Below are 19,806 nucleotides of genomic sequence, written 5' to 3' on the forward strand. Positions count from 1 at the left end.
TCATGGAGGCTGAGTCTCTTCTGTGTGTTAACCACGGCACCTGGTTCTCTGCGGGAAATGAGAGGAAAGAAAAGGCTCTGCCTCTAGGATCTGCCATTTGGGCCCTCACCCCCTTCTTTCCGTAGGGCGCTGTCCATGATCGGCCTGGCCTTGATTGCTCTCGGAACTGGGGGCATCAAGCCCTGTGTGTCTGCCTTCGGTGGGGATCAGTTTGAAGAGGGTCAGGTAAGAGCCCGTGCCTCCCCACACCCCCCCGCCCCAGCCCAAAGGGGAAAAAAAGAAAAAAGTAAACGACCTTAAGAACAGCCAGGAATAGAATGCCACCAACGTGGAGTCTAGTCTCCATTTTGTCTTTTCAAGTACAATTGACAGTGAGACGCTGAGGCCAGCAAGCGGCATGGTGGTTAAGGCGCTAGGCTCCTACGTGGCTGACTGCAGTCTGAGTCCTGGACCAGGCAGCTTGAAAAGTGTGCCGGGTGTGTATGTTTGTGTGCCCAAAATGCCAGGAATAGAGTGCGGCCATCCCCCGTGGGGGGTGATTTCTCACTTTCCCTTTCGCCATCTCACTCTCTCTCTCTCTAGCAAGCATACACACCCTATGGCAAAAACCTTTAAAAACGTTTAAAAATTACAAAATGAAAGAGAGATGCTGACCAGAACTAGTTGGAAGTGCGGCCAGATATTTTGCTACACCTGCTCAGTTGTTTCCGGGCCAGTCACTGGACTCTGCCTGTCACTTTCCATTACAGGAGAAGCAAAGAAACCGATTTTTTTCCATCTTTTATTTGTCCATTAATGCTGGGAGTTTTCTTTCTACAATCATCACTCCTATCCTCAGAGGTAAGAAATATCTGAAAGCGATATCTGGTTTTCTGCTTTCAGTTGTGAGGAAGTCGGATAAACAGTTCGGTCCTGTTGTTTGTTTTGCTTTATTCTACTCTCCCCTGGACTTCAGCTGTCAGACACAGGCTGGGATGTACATGGAAATGCAGACTAGAAGCTTCTTTTCTTCCGAGTTTTACTTCCCCTTCTCATCTGATTTGGCTCCCTTCATCCAATGACCATTGGAGAGACTAAAACCTGAGCATAGGCGTCGAGACTTCTAGATTATTATCATCAATGCAAAGGCCTTTGCGTGGTTAGAGATCAGAGTCAAGGAAGCCATGTAGGGGGAGGCCAGGTGGTGGTACAGCAGTGACACAACTGGACCCACAGAGGAAAGGTTCTGGGTTCACACCCCAGCACATCCCTGGACACACTGGGCACACACGCATGCCTGTGCTCTGGGCCAGCTGAGACAGGGGATGGCATGAACTCACCCTGTTGGGGGGGGGCTGTCTTCTTTCTTTTTCTGTCTATCAGAAGAAAGAAATAAACTTTATTAAGACAGAGAAAGGGGACCCCAGCCCCTGCGGAGCAGTCAGCAGTGTGCTGGACTACAATGCTGGACGCCACATGGCTGTCTGCAGGTTTGGATTCCTGGCCCAGTCATTCTGAAACATGCCAGGCACATACATGTGCCCGACATCCCAACAAACCGGAGGAAACCTCTTTCTTTACCTCCATGCCTCAGTTTCCTCTTTTGTGATAGAACCTACCTCAGAGAGGACTGCTGTGGGCTGACCCAGGTCGACCCGCCTGGCTAGTAGCTGGTGCTCGAGAAGTCTCAGCTCCTGACGTGTGCCGTGTCTCGGAGCTGGCACTGGCACGCACCCAGAATTCTCACCTGAGTGAATAGCGTACGATATTGGATCGGCCATGTTTTTGTTGACTTTTTTGAAATGCGTGCAGTGACAACATTAATCACAAGTTCTATTAAGAGGCAAACAAGAATAAAGAAGCACTGACACCCTGCCCAAGGTCCTGCTCTCTCTTTGTCCCTCTGTCCCTCTGTCTCTCTCTTTCGAGACTGCATTGTAATTCTCTCCCATAAATAAAATGCACTTTGAAAAGAGAGAGAGGTTGTTTGGAAACAACCACGGGGACGCTGCAGCTGACATTCTGGTCTCTGAGCTTTGCTCCTTGAGTGATACTCCAGAAAGAAAGGAAGAATTTAGCAGACAAGGTTTGTTTTGTTTTGTTTTTGCTTTCTCCTTCCTAAGCATCTCTCAAAGAACTGCCCAGAGAAAGGTAATGAGAGACAGCTTCGTCACTATGTGCAGTGCTCGGAAGCCTGTGCTAACGCTCCTCTGAGGCTTCGTGAATCTCACATGTGGACGGGACTAAGTGGCAGTACTGGAAACTAGAGGACAAGGCCATGGTCTGCACTCTTGAATCAGATGGATTATGAAATAGAACATGTTACGGGAATTTATGTATTTGGCATAGAACAGTAGTTGGAAGATGACAAACCCCTTTCCAACTCATTTTGTACAAAATGTGACAGCTTCCATGCTTGTGTGAGGTTCCCTCACTCCTCACCTTCAGACTCTTCTAGAGCATGTTGCAATGCGAGGCTCTGTTAAGGGAGAATTAGTTTGAATGAACTCAGGATCTCATAAAGCTACGAAGACTTCATGTAACTTAGGCATTAGTGAGGACACTGAAAAGCTCTAGTACTCGGTTCAAGTAAGGATGCGGCTAGCAGATTCATGGTCTTCACCACCATGAGCAGGACTTATGTGCACAGCTCTTAAACTTTTACATGGCTATCACTTTTCTAGCAGGTAACGTCTTCCTCTACCGAATTGTGAAATAGTCAAGAACCAAGTGGAAATCTCTAGAGGAGAAATCATTCCTGGAGGGTCCTGCATTCCAAGGAAAGGACTTCCAGGAATCCGAATTTCCCCTTTTAAAGTCTTACTTTTTTTCTTTCCAATCCTAGAATAACTCTGGGCCAAAGGTTGACAGCTATGGCCCAGGGGCAAAATCTGGAAATATTTCAACCTTGTCCATAGCTGCTTTCCCCGATAAAGGCAGATTAAGCCATTAGGCCAGAGACAGAATGGTCCACAAAGCATGCAATGTTCACTCTGGCCTGTCACAAACAGAAAGGTTTGTTAACCACTGCCCTAGCCACCTGGCTGCCACCTAGGTGGCACGGGTGCAAGCACATCCGATGTTGATTTTCCATGGCATTTTTGGTTTTACTCAGTCCCCTAGTATGGATAAAATTTATTTCCCCCACTGAGAAAATCCACAGAGGACTGGCCCCATAGCCTAATATTAAGGGAACTGAATCCCACATGACAAATTGCAGTTCAAAACCTGGCCCCCATGGCTTGAAAACCACACCAGGTGTGTGTGCGTGCATGCCCCAGATCCTGACAGGAGGAGAAATGGAGGAAAATTGAGGCATGACCACACCCTAGTGGGGAGTACGTGAAACTCTCTCTCTTTCTCTCATCTCTCTGTCTCTCCTGGCAAGCATATAGACCCTCTGACAATTAAAGAAAAATTAAATCAAAAAAAAAAAAAAAGGAAGACAAAATGAACGGGGGCCACTACTTTGGCCCAGGCAGAACGGCACATCCACTCCCACCTTCCGCTGCTCTGCTAAGCCAGCCGTGACCTCAGTTAGACGCATGGACCAATCCAAGTCCTGAAATGGAAATGCAACACGTGACAGCCAGGGAGGACCTTGGGAAAATGGGAACCGCAAGCACATTCGCGATGCCCTAATGCTTTTCAATCTCGTGATTTCTCCGCAGTTCAGCAATGTGGCATTCACAGTAAACAAGCCTGCTACCCACTGGCGTTCGGGGTTCCCGCTGCCCTCATGGCTGTGTCGCTGAGTAAGTGGAAATCGACGGATTCACGTGCGCTGACGATCAGAGCAGGTCCTACGCTCGTTGTCATGACTAAGTTTCACAAGTCCACAAAACACACCACACAGAGCGTAGTGCTAAGCATTGCCATCAATGCTGAGCGTGCTCAGAGCGTTCAGAGAAAGTGGTGTTGGCACAGGGTTGGTCTCAGAGCGAATGGGATCAACACAGGTTGGACATTTACAGGCTCGATACTATGAACATTTAGGCAGATTAAGATGGAGGTGAGAGAACCTGCTAGACGAGCTGAAAACGTTTGTTCTTATTTGCCATTTGCTTGAAGAAATGACAGGCTGGCTCAATAGCCATTGAGGTGGAGTCACATGCTGTGTCACCACGTTTTAGTCAACAACGAGCCACATGCATGTGACAGTGGTCTTCTAAATAGCATATAGGCTATGCCACGTGGCCTAGCAGTGTCATAGGCTAGACTGTCTAGTTCTTGTAAGTTCACACAGTGACAGAATTGCGTAATGACACACTTAGAATGTAAACCCATTGCAGGACCAGCAGGTGGAGTAATGGTTATGCCACTGGACTCCCACGTGGTCGACTGCAATTTAAGTCCTAGACCAGTTGGCTTAAAATTCACGCTGGGCACGTGTGTGCCCAAAATCCCAAGAGGAGAATGGAGGAGATGGGATTGCACCCCCAGGGGGTGATTTAGCGCTTTCTGTCTCTCTGTCTCTCCAATGAGCACATGCACCCTTATAGCAAACATCTCTCTCATAAACAAAACCAACAAACAAAAAACATATTCATGTTGTTAAGCGGCCCGAATGTGACTGAACCACAAATGAGTATCTCAATTTCCGTCATCTACCATCCCTCAAGTTTCACTGGAATGCCTCCCTCCAAATGCTTATATGGGGTGCGTTCGTTTGCACCTTAGTTCTTGGCATTGGCTTTTTAGGAGATGTGAGGAGCTTTCTGCACAAATAGTCTGACCTGAAAGATGGCAGTGCAAGAAGGACATGGCCCAGTGGCCCCCTCCGTCCTGGTCTCCTCCACTCCTCCTCAGCCTTGCCCACCTGGCAGCACCCCACTTTCTCCGACTTTTGTCTTCAGATTAGAATTGTATCAAATGGGCCCATTCTTAACCTCTTTGACACAAGTTGTAGTAATTTAATTCTAACCTTACATTTATGAGACAGCTCAGTATTTCCCCTCTTTTCCTCTTTTTTTTTTTTTAGCTTCTTTTTTGTTTGTTTTGCCATAGAGTGTGAGCACTTGCTGGAGAGAGACAGAAAAACAGAGAAAGGAAAAATGAGAAATAACCCCTCCCCCACCCAGTGGTGTTCAAGCTGCCAGGTATGGTTGGCCATGTAGGAATCCAACGCCTTAACCACCACGCCACCTGCTGGCCCCCTTTTGAATATGTCTCTTCTCTGACATTCTTCACATACTGCCGCGTTGCTCTAGAAGGCTCACTTAGACCTCCTCTTTAATTCTGAGATGGAGACAGAGTGCATTTCAAACACCTTTCTTCATATCAGACTGTAGTAAGCAATTTAGGAAAATTGTCGAGTTAGAATAAGTTAGTCTGTGGGGACCAGCAGGTGGTGTGGTGGTTAAGGCGCTGGACACTCCCACATGGCCAACCATGGTTCGAATCCCAGACCTGGTGGCTTGCTTTCTCACTTTCCCTCTCCCTATCTCCCTCTCTCTCTCTATCTCTCTCTCTCTGTATGTCTCTCTCTGGTCAAATTTTAAAAAGAAAAGAATGAATGCATAAAATTAAATAAAAAATAATTCTTTAATAAAAAGAATAAGTTAGTCTGTTGAAGTCACTCACTCTGATATCAAGGATCATGCTTTTTCTTTTTTTAGAGAGAGATTTTTGCTATAGGGAGTATGCACTCGCCAGAGAAACAGAGACAGAAAGAGAGAAATCAATGCCCCCAGGGGTGATGACCACATCACAATCTCTCCTCCTCCAGTCTCCTCTCTGGATTTTGGACATGTGTGCACACACACCTGGCATGAGTTTTAAGCTGCCTGATCTGGGACTTGAACCATGGTCAACCATATGGGAGTCCAGTGATATAACCATTATGCCATCTGCTGGTCCCTATGCTTTTTCTTACAGAGGAATTGAGAACAGGCCAAATCCTATGCATCAACACCACCTCTAGAAACATCTATGCTTGAATTAACCCTTAGGCCATCAGAAGCTTGAAGATTAAGATACTAGTTAGCAAAAGAAAATACAGGCTCAACCTCTTGGACATCTTTACTACCCATCTCCTCCTTGAGGGAGGCCAGTACTGGACAGGAAGAGGAGTAAGCATGTCTTCCATCTGTTCTGAAGGGCGTCTATAGTTCAGGCATGTACTGAGCAACACGCTTGGGAGTTAGCATCTGTCAGGATCTCAGACCCTCCTAACTGCGGAAATCCAGTAGAATTTAAACTATGACATGGTGTTTTAAATTATTGAATTGTAGTGTTAGATCCCCAGAAATCCTAGTATAGTGATTATGTTTTTTGAGTCTCTTGCAGAAATGTTTTTCTGCATTATTTTCAGTCTTTCTTTGCCTGAGGGGATCCGTGGAAGAACAGTCTGTTTGACAAGGCGCCTCTAACTTTTGTGAGGCTGTAGATGCCCGTGCAACTCCTGGAGGCTTCTTCTGTGCACTGGCCACAGAAAAAATTCCTGCCACGTGTAATGAAGTACAAGCTTCAACAAGTTATTTCCTTCTCTCTCAAACATTAAAAAGAAGAAGAAAGGGGTCAGTAGGTGGCATGGTGGTTAAGGACGCTAGACTTCCACATGGCCGATTGCAGTTTGAGTCCCAGACCTGGCAGCTTGCTTTCTCACACACACCCCTTCACTCCATCCCTCTCTGGTCAAGTTAAAATAAGTAAATAAAGTTAAATAAAACAGTTCTTTTAAAAAAAAAAAAAAGGAAGAGGAAGAAAGGGAAGAATTGTCTTGCCATGGGAGCTAGAAAATGACGGCAATGTTCGTTGTCTTTGTAGAATAATGCGTGGATCTGTAATGTGCAAGCACTTATTCCTTCTGCCTCCCTTTAAGTAGAGCTATCACTGGTGCTTGAGTAACTGTCCTGAGAGTCCAAGAGTGCCCCAAGTTCTAGGAAATAGCCTTAGGCTTCAACATTTGTATATCCATACACTAGTGTAATGTTCCTCAGAGGTTTCTGTGATTGTCAAAATCAAAAGCACTTTCAAAACTGTGTGGTCTAGGGAACCAGCAGTTAGCGTAATGGCTATGTCGCTGGACTCCCACGTAGTCGACCGCGGTTCACGTCCCGAACCCGGTGGCTTAAAACTCACGCCAGGCGCGTGTGCGTGCGTGCCCAAGATCCTGAGAGGAGAATGGAGGAGAAGGGATTGCGGCGTGACCATCCCCTCTGGGGGGTGATTTCTCGCTTTCTGTCTCTCAGTCTCTCTCTGTCTGTCTGGCGAGCGCACGCGCCCTATAGCGAAAACCTCTCAAAAAAAGAAAAAAAAAACTGTGTTATCTATAGGTAAACACATTCCATAAGTAACCCAGTCATTGCAGAAACAAAGCTATAACTCAAGGATGAGTTCATGTCTCTAGACCGCCAGTAGCTCTGGAAATGCCATGTTAACCCTCTCCTTCTGCCCTGTCTAGTTGTATTTGTCATCGGCAGTTCAATGTACAAGAAGTTCAAGCCCCAGGGGAACATCATGGGCAAAGTGGCCAAGTGCATTGGTGTAAGTATTTCAGCATTTCAGTAGCTCTCCCTTAATGACTTTTAATCTCTACTGACTTTAAATTAAAATTAATTTAAGTGTCGACTTTTCTCTAGACATATTTTTTAGTATTCTTAACTATTCTGACAATTGAAATTTCTTATAAAGCTCACCAAGTGGAAAATGACACAAAAGGAACTCAGAAAGAAGGGAATGAAATAGCTCTTGCGTTTATGAAGTAAAAATCAGTGGTCACAGCAGTTAGCGTAATGGCTATGTCACTAGACTCCCATGTAGTCAACTGTGGTTTGAGTCCCGGACCCAGTGGCTTAAACTCATGCCAGGTGCATGTGCGTGCGTGCCCAAGATCCCACATAGCCAACCATGGTTCGAGTCTTAGAACCAGAGGCTTGAAACTCACACCGGGTGCATGTGCATGCATGGCCAAAATCCTGAGAGGAGAATGGAGAAGAAGGGATTGCAGTGTGGCCATCTCCCCTGGGGGGTGATTTATTGCTTTCTGTCTATTTCTCCTCCATGCCTATGGCAAATCTCTCTCTAAAATAATAATAATAATAATAATAATGTGCAGACTTTGGGATCTTCCATATGCACCCACATGGGATATGTGCACACAGGTACATTTAGAGGCAGAAATAAATGTCAGCAGTAGGAATGTTTAGATAATGGAATCACACAATTTCCCCGTATGGACTCTCCAGTATTTTAGTGAACATATCTGTTGTATAACCAGAAGAAAAAGTGTCATTTATTTTAAAAATACTCGTGTGCATAATCTTTGGAATGAAAAGGCGACCTGAAGATAATGTTAGACCACTTCCTACCTGGTCTTATTGCATTAGCTTCTATGGGGTAGTTCATTTTGTGGAATAAATTCATCCTTTTCTGTTAAAAATAATTTCCTTCAAATACCGCTGTTTCTGTTCCTTAAACATTAGATCCGTTCCTACCAAAAAGTTTTTTCTAAGCAAAGTGGGGACCTTAACCAGTTACCTCTCCAAGTCCTTCCTTAACAGGTAATTGACAGCTTATTTTAAACTCCAAAAGAAAATCTTCAAGCTGTTTCGAGGCAGTAGAATCTTACTGCTCAGTGTCCTAAAAAGCAGCCCACAGCATTGCATCATCGTTTTGTAGTCACTCGAATGTCCCCAGACATGCCACCGTCACTTCCCCTCGTCACTTTCGTGAAAGCACTCTGTGTTTCCTAAAAGTCCCTCCGAAACGACAGTAACGAGGCCTCCCCGGAACCCCTGACTTCAGAATGGATCAGCCAACGTACTTTTCTGATCAGTTTAACCATAAGCTTTACTGTTTTTATAAATACATTTCTGTGTAGTGGATTTACTCTTTTACATTTAAAAACTGACACCAGTTTTTCCAGTTCAAATACTGGAAAGCTTCTAAGTGTGTATGAAACAATTTAGTATGCAAGTCTAGTAATTCAAACATGAACGTTATGAAAACTACATGCAGATGACATATTTCTGATAAAAATGTATATCCCTATGGAGATATGTAAAATCCTCCTTGAGTTTTGAAGACAGCATGAAAAAAGAATGTAAAAAGAATTTCCACTAATTTTTTAATATCTATGACATATTAAAGTCATATTTGGAGTTATTGGGCTATATTTTAAATGAATTACACCCGTTTTGCTTTTACCTGTTAACATGGGTACTAAACAGCTCAGATTGCAGAGCCAGCCCCATAGTATAGTGGTTAAGCTCCATGCATTGGGAACCAGATCCCACATGGTAGACTGTGGTTCAAGTCCTAGTCCTGGTGTCTTGAAAATGACACTGTATGTGTGTGCATGTCTCTTTTTCTAGCGAGTACACTTATCACCTGGCAATTAAAACCTTAAATGATTTGCAAGTGTGTCTCACATTATGTCTTATTATTTTTTCAATAAGACTGAGAGGTGTTTTATATTTTATTTTTATTTTTTAGGTTTTTGCCATAGGTCATGTGCACTTGCCAGAGAGAGACAGAAACAGTGAGAGGGAAAGTGAGAAAACAACCACGAGGGGAGGGCCATGCTGCAATCCCTTCTCCTCCATTCTCCTCCTGGGATTTTGTGCACACACGCCCAGTGTGATTGTCAATCCACCAGGTCCAGGACGCAAACCGTGGTCAGTCACGTGGGAGTCCAGCACCTTAACCACCTCACCTCCTGCTGGTCCTGAGACGTGTTATGGTCCTTCTGCCCCAGCCTCCCCATTAGGTAGGAACACAGGTGTGCACCACCGTGCCCAGCCTGAAACTGAACCACAGCTCCCTGGTGGCCTCAGCCGCTGAGTGGCAGTGTCCAGCCCGGACACCACGGCTAAGCCGTCCCATTATATTTTCACTAGATGTGCTTTTCTGAAGGTTCCAGAGAGAAAAGTGGTGACAATGGGACTCTGCACCAGCTCAAATGTTTTCAGCTAGAACGAGATTAGTAATAAAGCTGTCACTATGCCTTTCGACATGCTCATTAGACTGGTATATACAGTTTATATATGCACTTTAATTATTTTTAACTCATATACAGCCATTGTCCATATTTATGGGGTACAGTGTGATTTTTCAGGACTCAAATACTGTGTGGAAAGGTCCAATCAGGACAATTAGCATATTCTTCACCTCAAATAGTTACCATTACTTTGTGTTGAGAAGACTCAAAACCTTCTCTTTTAGCTATTCTGAAATATACAATAAATTATTGCTAACTAACAGTAGAACATATTCCTTTCATCCAGTGGTAATTTTGTACCTAGTAACCAGCACCTCCATCCCACTCTCTCCTCCCCTCCGGGTCTCTAGTAACTATTCTCCTGCTCGCTGGGAGTTTTCTTTGTGTGTCTGGTTCGTTTCACTTAACATAATGTCCTTCAGGTTCAATTTTATATTATACTTTCCCCGCAACTGTATTTTTCCATTAAAGGTGCTTTGATTGAAATGTGTTTCTCTGATAAAGCACTTGGCTCTGTTTTGAAATTTTATTTTTCTTCTTTCCTTCAGTTTGCCCTCACAAATAGATTCAGGCACCGGAGTTCCAAGTTCCCTAAGAGGGAGCACTGGCTGGACTGGGCTAGAGAGAAGTATGATGTGAGTAACCGTTGTTGCTGGAGGGGCCTCACCCCCTCTAGGAAGGCAGCGCCCCAATGGCGATCTGATTATGAAAGCTACAGGGACAAAATGGTCAGTGGCGGCCTCCTGCCCTTTGTTAGCGCGTTAAGAAAGGCTGTGTGAGAGTGCTTGGTTTCAAGATTGAGAACTCAATATACAATGGATATAATTGATCTTTCCATAGTGTTTCTTTCAGTCCACACTGCCATTACTGTTTGTCCTTGTCACCACGTAACTTCAGGGAGCATAGAAGAGTTCAGTGGGGAGGAGGTGATGGGATTTACACGTAGCAGTATTTGCACGAAGTAAATTCAACTACTTTACCTTCTAAACAGATTTTTTCACTCACATTTTAAGTAGCTTAGAAAGTTTGGGATTTCTGAAGAAATCTATGGTAGTGTTCTTTGAACAATTAATCACCTCCTAGCTTGTCTCTAAATGCAAATATCGCCACAGGGGGACTAAGCAGTGCTTGAGAGCTGAGTGACGAGTCCTGGCTGACTCTTCCCTTCCCCATTCCAACTGCAGGAGCGGCTTATCTCTCAAATTAAGATGGTTACAAGGGTGATGTTCCTGTATATCCCGCTCCCGATGTTCTGGGCCCTGTTTGATCAGCAGGTAACTTGAGACAGTTTCTTTGTGTGTTCCTTTAGCAAATGAGCTTCAGGCCATGTTCCAAGCTGTACTTAGTGTTCAGCTCCTAAAAACCCTCTTCCTGTTTCTTTTTTTTTTTTTTTTGTATTTCACTTACTAGTTAGATTCCATGGTTTGTTTGTTTGTTTGTTGCAAAAAAAATAATTCTAGATGGTTCCATTCACATTTTTGTTGTAAAACAATTAAGAAAATTGGGTGTGATCAAGTAGCTTAGTTAGGAAAGACTTCCTCCGGGCCTGTGGGAATCTCACCAATCAAACTGAGAATACAGCATTATGCAGAGGTGTTGCCTTGTATGGGATCCCTGGAATATTTCAGCTGAGAAGAGCTGATATCTTCTGCTCTAAAATGGAATGCTTGGGCAGGAGCCCACCCAGGGAAGTGTCAGCCCTTCCCGAGCAGGAACTGGAGTAGGTGGTTAGCTCATGGCCGTGTTTCCACACCACAGCTGTGAAACCTACGCCCAGCAACTTTCACAATGGTGTTAGGCAGCTCCAGGCAGGACGCTCAGGAGCCAAAGCAAATGAGAGTGTTTCTCTTATTGAGTCAGCAGAAGTTATAACGTATTTTTCTGTGCAAAAATGTGTCATGACTTTTCCAATGACCCAGTAAGACCAGAGGTGAAAAAAAAGTAGGCACGCATAAACCATCTCTTGGGAAAAAAAAACTGAGTACATTAATCTCTATTCGTAAGCTCGGGGTTTAGTCTAGTATCCGGAGGGCCAGGGAGGCAGTCACACATGCTGGCTAGGAGCTGGGTGGGTGTTGGAATTGGACTTCCAAGAGAAATACACCACCCTGGGCCAGCCCAGTGGTGCGGTGGTTCAGGCACCGCCTAGCCCATGGCTAACAATATTACGTTCTGTAACTCTGACGCCCATGAATATAGACCACCTCCGTGCTCACAGCTGCCTTCCCTCGCGGTGATGCCGTGCTTGCCTGCAAGCCTCAGAAATGCATTTTTGTATTTCCTGAAGATGGCTGCATCTCACAGCAGTGCTTTGCAGATCTTCAAGAGGGCTCGGAGTGCCAAGTACTGTGTTTGCTTCTATGACAGAAATGCAGTTACTGCCTCATGCCTAGTATTACAGTAGAGCTAGGAGACGAACTTGATGTTTAAAACTATTTTAAATCCTGTAACATTTCAGACCTCCTTCCTGATTTGGAAGAGAGTCAACATTGACTTGTAAAATGTAAAAGCCCACGTTCCCAAATGACGCAATAAACCTGTTCATTTTTAAGGGCTCCAGGTGGACTCTGCAAGCGACAGCCATGAATGGAGACATGGTAAGTTTGCGACATGTCACCTTTCCTGGTCACTACTCCCATTTCAGTCTCTCTGCCCCCTTTTTGTCTCCCTTTCATAACATTTGTTAATGAGAGTTTTTTCCTCCCTCTTTTTAGGGAGCCTTTGAGATTCAGCCAGATCAGATGCAGGTAGGCGGGAGTGTCCAGGCTGCTTTGGGAGAGCACAGACATTTCCAACACAGCCTTCACATTGACCTCCGTTTCTCTGCAGACTGCGAATGCCATCTTGATCATTGTCATGGTCCCCGTCGTAGATGCCGTGGTGTACCCTCTGATTGCCAAATGTGGCTTCAATTTCACGTAGGTGGCTGGTTGCTCTGGGTTGCTTGGAACTCCGCTGGTCCTGGGGCTTTGCAGACAAGCTGACTCCCCTCCACTGCCAGGGCCTCAGCGCAAAGGGCACCTTGGCTCCTCCCACAACACTGCTTCTGAGATAGGTCTTTTGAAGAAATGAACTAAACAGATATGGGTATGCTGATATTTCTGAAAATATCTTTTAAAGTGAGAGGCCTGTTGATAGCAGCCTGAAAAACATCTGTGATTAAGGTTCTCCCTGTGTACACAGGGTCTTCAAAAAAGCTCATGGTGAGTGCATGTCATGAAAAACTAAGCATGGATTTCATGGGTTTTACACCAAAATAAGCTCATACTTTAATTCCATTTTTCACAAACTGTTTGAAGTTCCCCTCATATGTCGCCGTTGATTTAGGTTTCTTTACATTTCTTTTACTAGTGTTTATTCGTTTTCTGCAAAAATGCAAATGAGAGCTGGGTTCCATTTATCCTCCCTAGTCTTGGCCGTGAATAGGAGGGAGGGGCACTTTGAAGCCCACAGGTCTCACAGGGAAGCTAGTTTGGTTTGAGGGGCTGGGGGACGCATCCCGGGAGGGCTGATCATAGCTCATCTGCGTGAGGCGGCTGAGGTTCCTTGCTTCCTGCCCCCATCAGCTCCTTGAAGAAGATGACAGTCGGGATGTTCCTGGCGTCCATGGCCTTCGTGGCGGCTGCTATCGTGCAGGTGGAAATCGATGTGAGTTGTCCTCTGATGCACCAAGGTCCTCTCCTGGGGGGTTGGTGGAATTTTCTTTCTCCAGGACTGGGAGGATCAGGGGAGGCCAGAGTCTTTCCCTCTAAACTGAAGCCTGGAGCTATGCAAGTGTGAGGCAAGGGGCAAAAATAGCCCTTTCACTCAGCAAACCTGCAGTTCTTATCACTGCAAGGGCGTGGCTGGGAATGTGGTGAGAGGAGGAAGGAGTCATGTAAATAGTAAATAGCTTCCATTCACGGACAGTGTTCAGTGTTCGAGATGGGAAGGGGGTCCATGGGGCTGCAGCTCTGGTTAGAAGTCTACCACTCATGAGCAAGCAGCCTCACTTTGAAAATACGTCAGTTTCTTTTTGATGGGAAAACAGATTTGAGATTCGAATGCTCCTAACACTGGTACCTTCTAAAGCTAACCGACACATCTGTGGGACCCTCAAGGGGCTGAACTAGACTCCTAATCCTGTGACTGTGAGATCAGGTCCCAGAAACAGGGCCTCAAAGTAGTGAGTAAAACAAGTGGTAAGAGGGTCTCTCTCCCTGCCTCCTCCTCTCTCTTAACTTCTTTAAAGTTTTTAATTTTTATTTTTTACAGAATTATTTGTTGTTATTTTTTAGAAATTATTTTACTTAACTTTATTTATTTATTTTAATTTGACCTGAGAAGGATAGAGTGAGAGGGAGAGGAAGAGTGAGAAAGCAAGCCAGAAATTTTGGATGATTCCAAAATTTCCAGGACTCAGACTGTGGTCAGCCACGTGGGAGTCCAGTGCCCTTAACCACAATGCCACCTGCTGGCCCCATTATTTTTTTAATTGACCAGAGAGAGAGAGAGAAAGGAAAAATGAGAAAGCAAGCCACCAGGTCCAGGCCTTGAACTGCAGTTGGCCATGTGGGAGTCCAGCACCTTAACCACCATGCCACCTGCTGGCACTAATTTTTATCTTTGATTGTGGTAAGGTATAAGTAAATACATAGCACTACGTGTCCAGTTCACTTGTGTTAAATACATTGACCTTGTCGAACAGCCCATGTCCAGAGCTCTTCATCATACAAAACCGAAACTCTATGCTCATTAAACTAACTGCCCCGACCTCCTCCCTACAGCCCCTGGTGACCAAATTCTCTTGGGTTGTTGGAAAAGACATGACACATTTTTGCATAGGAAAACATAGAAAAATACATCACGCTTTACCAATGACCCTATACTTTCTGTCCCTAGGATTCTGCCTTCTCTAGGCACCTCGTCTAAGTGGGATCATCCAAAATTTCTTTTTGTGGCTGGCTCGTTTCATAATGCGTAGTGTCCTTGAGGCTCACAAGCCTCACCTGTTGTAACACTGACAGGATTTCCTTCCCTTCTTTGTTAATTGGCAGAAGTCACATGCACTCACCAGAGAGAGAGAGAGAGAGAGGGAGAAAGCATATCCCAATGGTGTGAGGCCATGGTACAACCCCCTCTCCTCCATTTCTCCGTCCTGTTGGGATTTCGGGCATACACGCACATGTGCCCAACATATGTTTCTGTTTTCATTTTCTTTTTAAAATATGCTAGAGGGTATGTATATTCGCCAGACAGAGAAAGAGAAGGAGAGAGAGAGGGAAAATGAGAAAGCACCCCAAAAGAGATGGCCACGCTACAATCCCTTCTCCTCCATTCTTCTCTCAGGATTTTGGGCATACACAAACATGCACCAGGCATGATTTTCAAGCCTCTAAGACTGGGACTCAAACCACAGAGTCAACTCTGTGGGATCCAGCCGCCTTAACCACCATGCCATCAGCTGACACCCTCAGAATGTTTTTTAATTTTTTTGGTGGTCAAACATGTGGGATCTGGCTCCCTTAACCAGTAGACTGTAGAGCTACCCTGGATTTCCTTCTTTTTTAAAGCTGGAAAATATTCCATTGTAACTGTAGACCTCATTTCGTCCATCTGTCCATCCATCCGCAGACACCAGGCTGCTTCCGCCTTTTGGCTGTCGGGAACCGAGCAGCTGTGCCCAGGCGTGTGCTCGTGTCTCTTGAACACAGCTAACTTTGTGAAAAATCACCCTGGACTAAAGCAGACCTGGAGCACTTCAGAAGCACTGGGATTTAAGTCAGGGAGGGGTGGGAGAGAGACCAAAGGCTCCGAGCAAAGGCAAGGAGGCAGGAGAGGAGCCTGTGTGTGAGAGTGTTTAAAGCCCCAGGTTCAAAGCCTGAGCATGGGCTTCCTGAACTGCAGGGGGATGCTGGGGTCAGCAGATCCAGGTACCAGGACCTGGGTTCCTGTAGGCTCTGGTCACTCTGAACCCCCAGCTATCAGTTCATTTCTTGAATCTTCGTATCTGGAGGCAACTAGATAAGACCAACAATGGCCTCCTCCTGATTCCTTCCACCTTCTGTACAGAGAGCACTCCCACGGGCGGGCACCAGGAGGTGAGGGGTTGGCAGGTCGAGTGGGCGGGTGTGGGGAAGCGGTGGCATGTTTCAGTGGAGGGAAAGCCAGGGTGGGGCCAGGGTGAAAATCATCTCCAATGTCACATTGAAGACCTCTCTTCTCAATTCTATTTTATTTTTTCCCTTAGAAAACTCTTCCAGTCTTCCCCAAAGGAAACGAAGTCCAAATTAAAGTTTTGAATATAGGAAACAGTAATATGACTATATATTTTCCTGAGAAGACGGAGACTATTGGCCAGATGTCTCAAGTAAGTAGAAGACGAAGCCCTTTCTTCTGTGTTCTGGCCTGTGTTATAGTAGGATTTGGAGACACTGGTTTTCTGGGTCCTCGTAGAATCTCGAGATCAGCCCAGATGAAAATGACTATTTTTCTTTATCAGATTGTGGTTTTACAGGGCCAGTCAGTGGCGCTGGCTAAGGCACTGGACTCCCAGATGGCCAACTGTGGTTTGAGTCCTAGACGTAGTGGCTTGAAAACCATGCCAGGTGTGTGTGCCTGTGTCCTCGGAATCTCAAGAGGAGACTGGAGAAGCGACTGCAGTGTGGCCATCCCCACTGGAGGGCGATTTCTCACTCTCTCTTTTTCTCTCCAGCAAGCACACACAACCTATGGTCAAAACCTTCAAAACAAAGCAAAACAAAACAAAACAAAAAAACAGATTTTTGCTTTCACTCCAGACCAGTGGACCTCAAATTTTTGTTTGTTTTTGTTTGTTTGTTTGTTTTGAGAGGTTTTTGCTATAGGGCATGTGCACTCGCCAGAAAGACAGAGAGAGACAGAAAGTGAGAAATCACCCCCCAAGGGGGATGGCCACACCGCAGTCCCTTCTCCTCCGTTCTCCTCTTGGGATCTTGGGCATGCACACACACACGCTCGGCGTGAGTTTAAGCCACCAGGTCCGGGATTCGAACTGCGGTGTACTACATGGGAGTCCAGTGACATAGCCTTTACACTAACTGCTGGTCCCGCAAATGGTAAGATATATCCAGATCACCTGGAAGCGTGTGCAGTGCAGGCTCTTAGTACATACAGCCACACTGTAAACAGAAAGGCGAGTTGCTTTAACAAGGACTGACTTTGTCCCCGGGGCCTTTGGCACTCTCTGGAGATGTTCCTCTTGTTGAGACGGGGAGAGTGCTGCTGGCTCTGTTACGTAAAGCCAGGGGTGCCGAGAGCCAGCCTGAGCCGAGGCTAAACTACCCCGACGTCAGCTGTGCCCAGGTCAGCAATCCCTAATCCAGATGCTCATGGTTCTGGATCAGGGTTCTCAATCTTGAGTCCGGACTGGAATCACCTGGAAAAACGTTTTGATATGCATGAATGTGAACTTGAAATATCAAATACTAGCCATTCTAATATTCAGTTTCTCAGTGCAGATCAAGACTGTGGCATTGGGACCAGCAGATGGCATAATGGTTACATTGCTGGACTCCCACATAATTGACCACAGTTCAAGTCCCAGACCTGGCAGCTTAAAACTCACACTGGGCATGTGTGTGTGCACACCCAAAATCCTGAGAGGAAAATGAAGGAGAAGGGATTACAGTGTGACCATCCCCCTGGGGGGGGGGTGATGTCTTACTATCTGTCTCCCTGTCTCTCTCTGTCTCTCCAGCAAGCGCATGTGCCCTTAGCAAAAATCTCTCTCTCGTTAAAAAAAGAAAAAAAAAAAAAACTGTGCAATTAATGATGATCCCTTTTCTCCCATCTACAGACAGACGGATTTTTGACTTTCCAAGCAAACAAACTGGGAAGCATAAGCATCTCTTCTACTGGCTCTTCAAACGCTACAGTAGTTCATGACTTCGAGCAGGGCCAACGCCACACCCTTCTCGTGTGGGCCCCCAATCAGTACCGAGTGGTGAGTAGCCGTGCACCTCCAGCCACCTCTGCTGTCTGTGGTAGGGAGTGACTTCGTTTTACCCCTGGGTCGCACAGTCGATAATACCCAATTCCGTTCTTCTGCAGTAACATGAGGCATTCGATTTCCAATAAATGTTTGACTGGTGAATGGGAAGGGTTAATATTAATATTAAAATTTTGAAAAGAACTGAGTGTGTGTATGCGTGTGTGTGTCGGAGCATGCATGCATGTGCATACACAAGTCATATGAAGTACATATGTGCATCTCTAGGAACGTTTTAGATAAAGTTTTAAATACACCTTTAATTGCATTAATTTCAAAACTTTGCACTGAGTAATTGGAAAATGAGGGTAGTCTCTGAAAAACTAGTGAGCCTATCAAGTAAAAGCCATAAAGTACAGTACATATAAAATACTGATGATACAAACATACATGTCTAGTTAGGACAGCACAGAAGAAGTGACGAGGGTGGAGTTAAACTAAACACAGACGTTCCAGGCATCCGGAACGTGAAACGAACTGGGCATCTGCAAGACCGGAAAATGAGACCGGGAGTCTGGCCATTTGATGAATTAGGGCACGATCAAATGGTTTCTCCTAAAGCCTTGGGAAGCCGTATTCTATGGAAGCAGTGGCAGACAAGAATCAAAAATCCTAGCGTCTCAGGACAAGCAGATGGTGTAATGGTTATGTTGCTGGACTCCCATGTAGTGGACTGCAGTTCAAGTCCCAGACCCAGACATTTAAAACTCACGCTAGGTGCATGTGCATATGTGCCCAAGATCCTGAAAGGAGAATGGAGAAGAAGGGATTGCGGCATGGCCATCCCCCCAGGGGGTAATTTCTCGCTTTCTGTTTCTCTGTCTCTCGGGCAAGTACACACACCCTATAGCAAAAAAAAAAGAAAGAAAGAAAAAGAAAAAAGTCCTAGAATCTCACTTGAGCCTTCAGGAATACAAGGGCTGCAGAAATGGAACCGTCAAGTGTAGTCATTATGCCTGAGCTCCTAGGATAAGTATCGGCATTACTCTTCTTCTCAAAGACCCAAATGTTTATCTGAATTTATTCTAATGAATTAAATTTTGAAAATATTTTTATACCACTGTTTTGGTTTTTTTTTTCCCTCTCTCTCAGGTAAATGATGGCCTTAACCAGAAGCCAGAAAAAGGAGAAAATGGAATCAGGTATATAGTCCTTTAAAACTTAAGTTACAACACCTTCCAATGGAAGTAACACATACCCATAGTAAAGTTCAGTTATAACAGGGATGAGAATGTGAGGTTTATCCCAAGAATGTAAGGCTGGTCCAATGTAATTTTCATTTAAAAAAAAAATCAGTATACTCCATCATATTAATAAACTAAGAGGAAAATTCACATCACATCTAATTAATGCAGAAAAAAATGGATAAAATTTCAAATCCATTTGGGGTCAACAGATGGCACAGTGGTTACATCGCTGTACTCCCACATGGCCGACCGTGGTTTGAGCCCCAGATCCAGTGACTTGAAATTCACACTGGGCGCATGTGCATGCATGCCTAAGATCCTGGGAGGAAAATGGAGGAGAAGGGGCTGTGGTGTGGCCACCCCCCCAAGGGGTGATTTCTTACTTTCCCTCTCACTGTCTCTGTCTCTGTCTCTCTCTCTAGCAAGCACACGTGCCGTATGGCAAAAACCTCTTTCAAAAAGATTTCACATTCACTTATAATAAAAATGCACAGCAATCTAGGAATAGAAAAAGAAGTTTCTTACTCCAAAAAGGGACATCTAAAAAAATCTCAGATGGACATTACACTTCATGATGAGAGTCTAAATGCTCTCTCCTAAGATCTAGAACAAGGTAAGGTTGCTCACTCTCCCCATTCCTATTCAACACCCTTCTCGATGCCTGAATAATAAGACAATAAAAAGGAATA

At 45.1% G+C, this 19,806-nt stretch overlaps 1 protein-coding gene across 2 annotated transcripts in view; it reads left to right on the forward strand.

Moving 5' to 3' along the window:
* The window catches only part of SLC15A1 (solute carrier family 15 member 1), a 52,364-nt gene that overhangs the window by 20,708 nt on the left and 11,850 nt on the right, over positions 1-19,806 (forward strand). For both annotated transcript variants that reach the window (XM_027776305.1, XM_006141534.3), the window contains 13 exons: positions 126-225; positions 750-840; positions 3,651-3,734; positions 7,385-7,467; positions 10,471-10,557; positions 11,107-11,196; positions 12,475-12,519; positions 12,637-12,669; positions 12,752-12,840; positions 13,489-13,570; positions 16,152-16,271; positions 17,739-17,885; positions 19,023-19,072. In XM_027776305.1, coding sequence (XP_027632106.1) covers positions 126-225; positions 750-840; positions 3,651-3,734; positions 7,385-7,467; positions 10,471-10,557; positions 11,107-11,196; positions 12,475-12,519; positions 12,637-12,669; positions 12,752-12,840; positions 13,489-13,570; positions 16,152-16,271; positions 17,739-17,885; positions 19,023-19,072 — 1,101 coding nt within the window. The remainder of the gene's footprint in view (positions 1-125; positions 226-749; positions 841-3,650; positions 3,735-7,384; positions 7,468-10,470; positions 10,558-11,106; positions 11,197-12,474; positions 12,520-12,636; positions 12,670-12,751; positions 12,841-13,488; positions 13,571-16,151; positions 16,272-17,738; positions 17,886-19,022; positions 19,073-19,806) is intronic.

The sequence above is a fragment of the Tupaia chinensis genome, unplaced genomic scaffold (genome assembly GCF_000334495.1).
Source record: "Tupaia chinensis unplaced genomic scaffold, TupChi_1.0 Scaffold000057_1, whole genome shotgun sequence".
In the NCBI taxonomy this organism is placed as follows: Eukaryota; Metazoa; Chordata; class Mammalia; order Scandentia; family Tupaiidae; genus Tupaia; species Tupaia belangeri.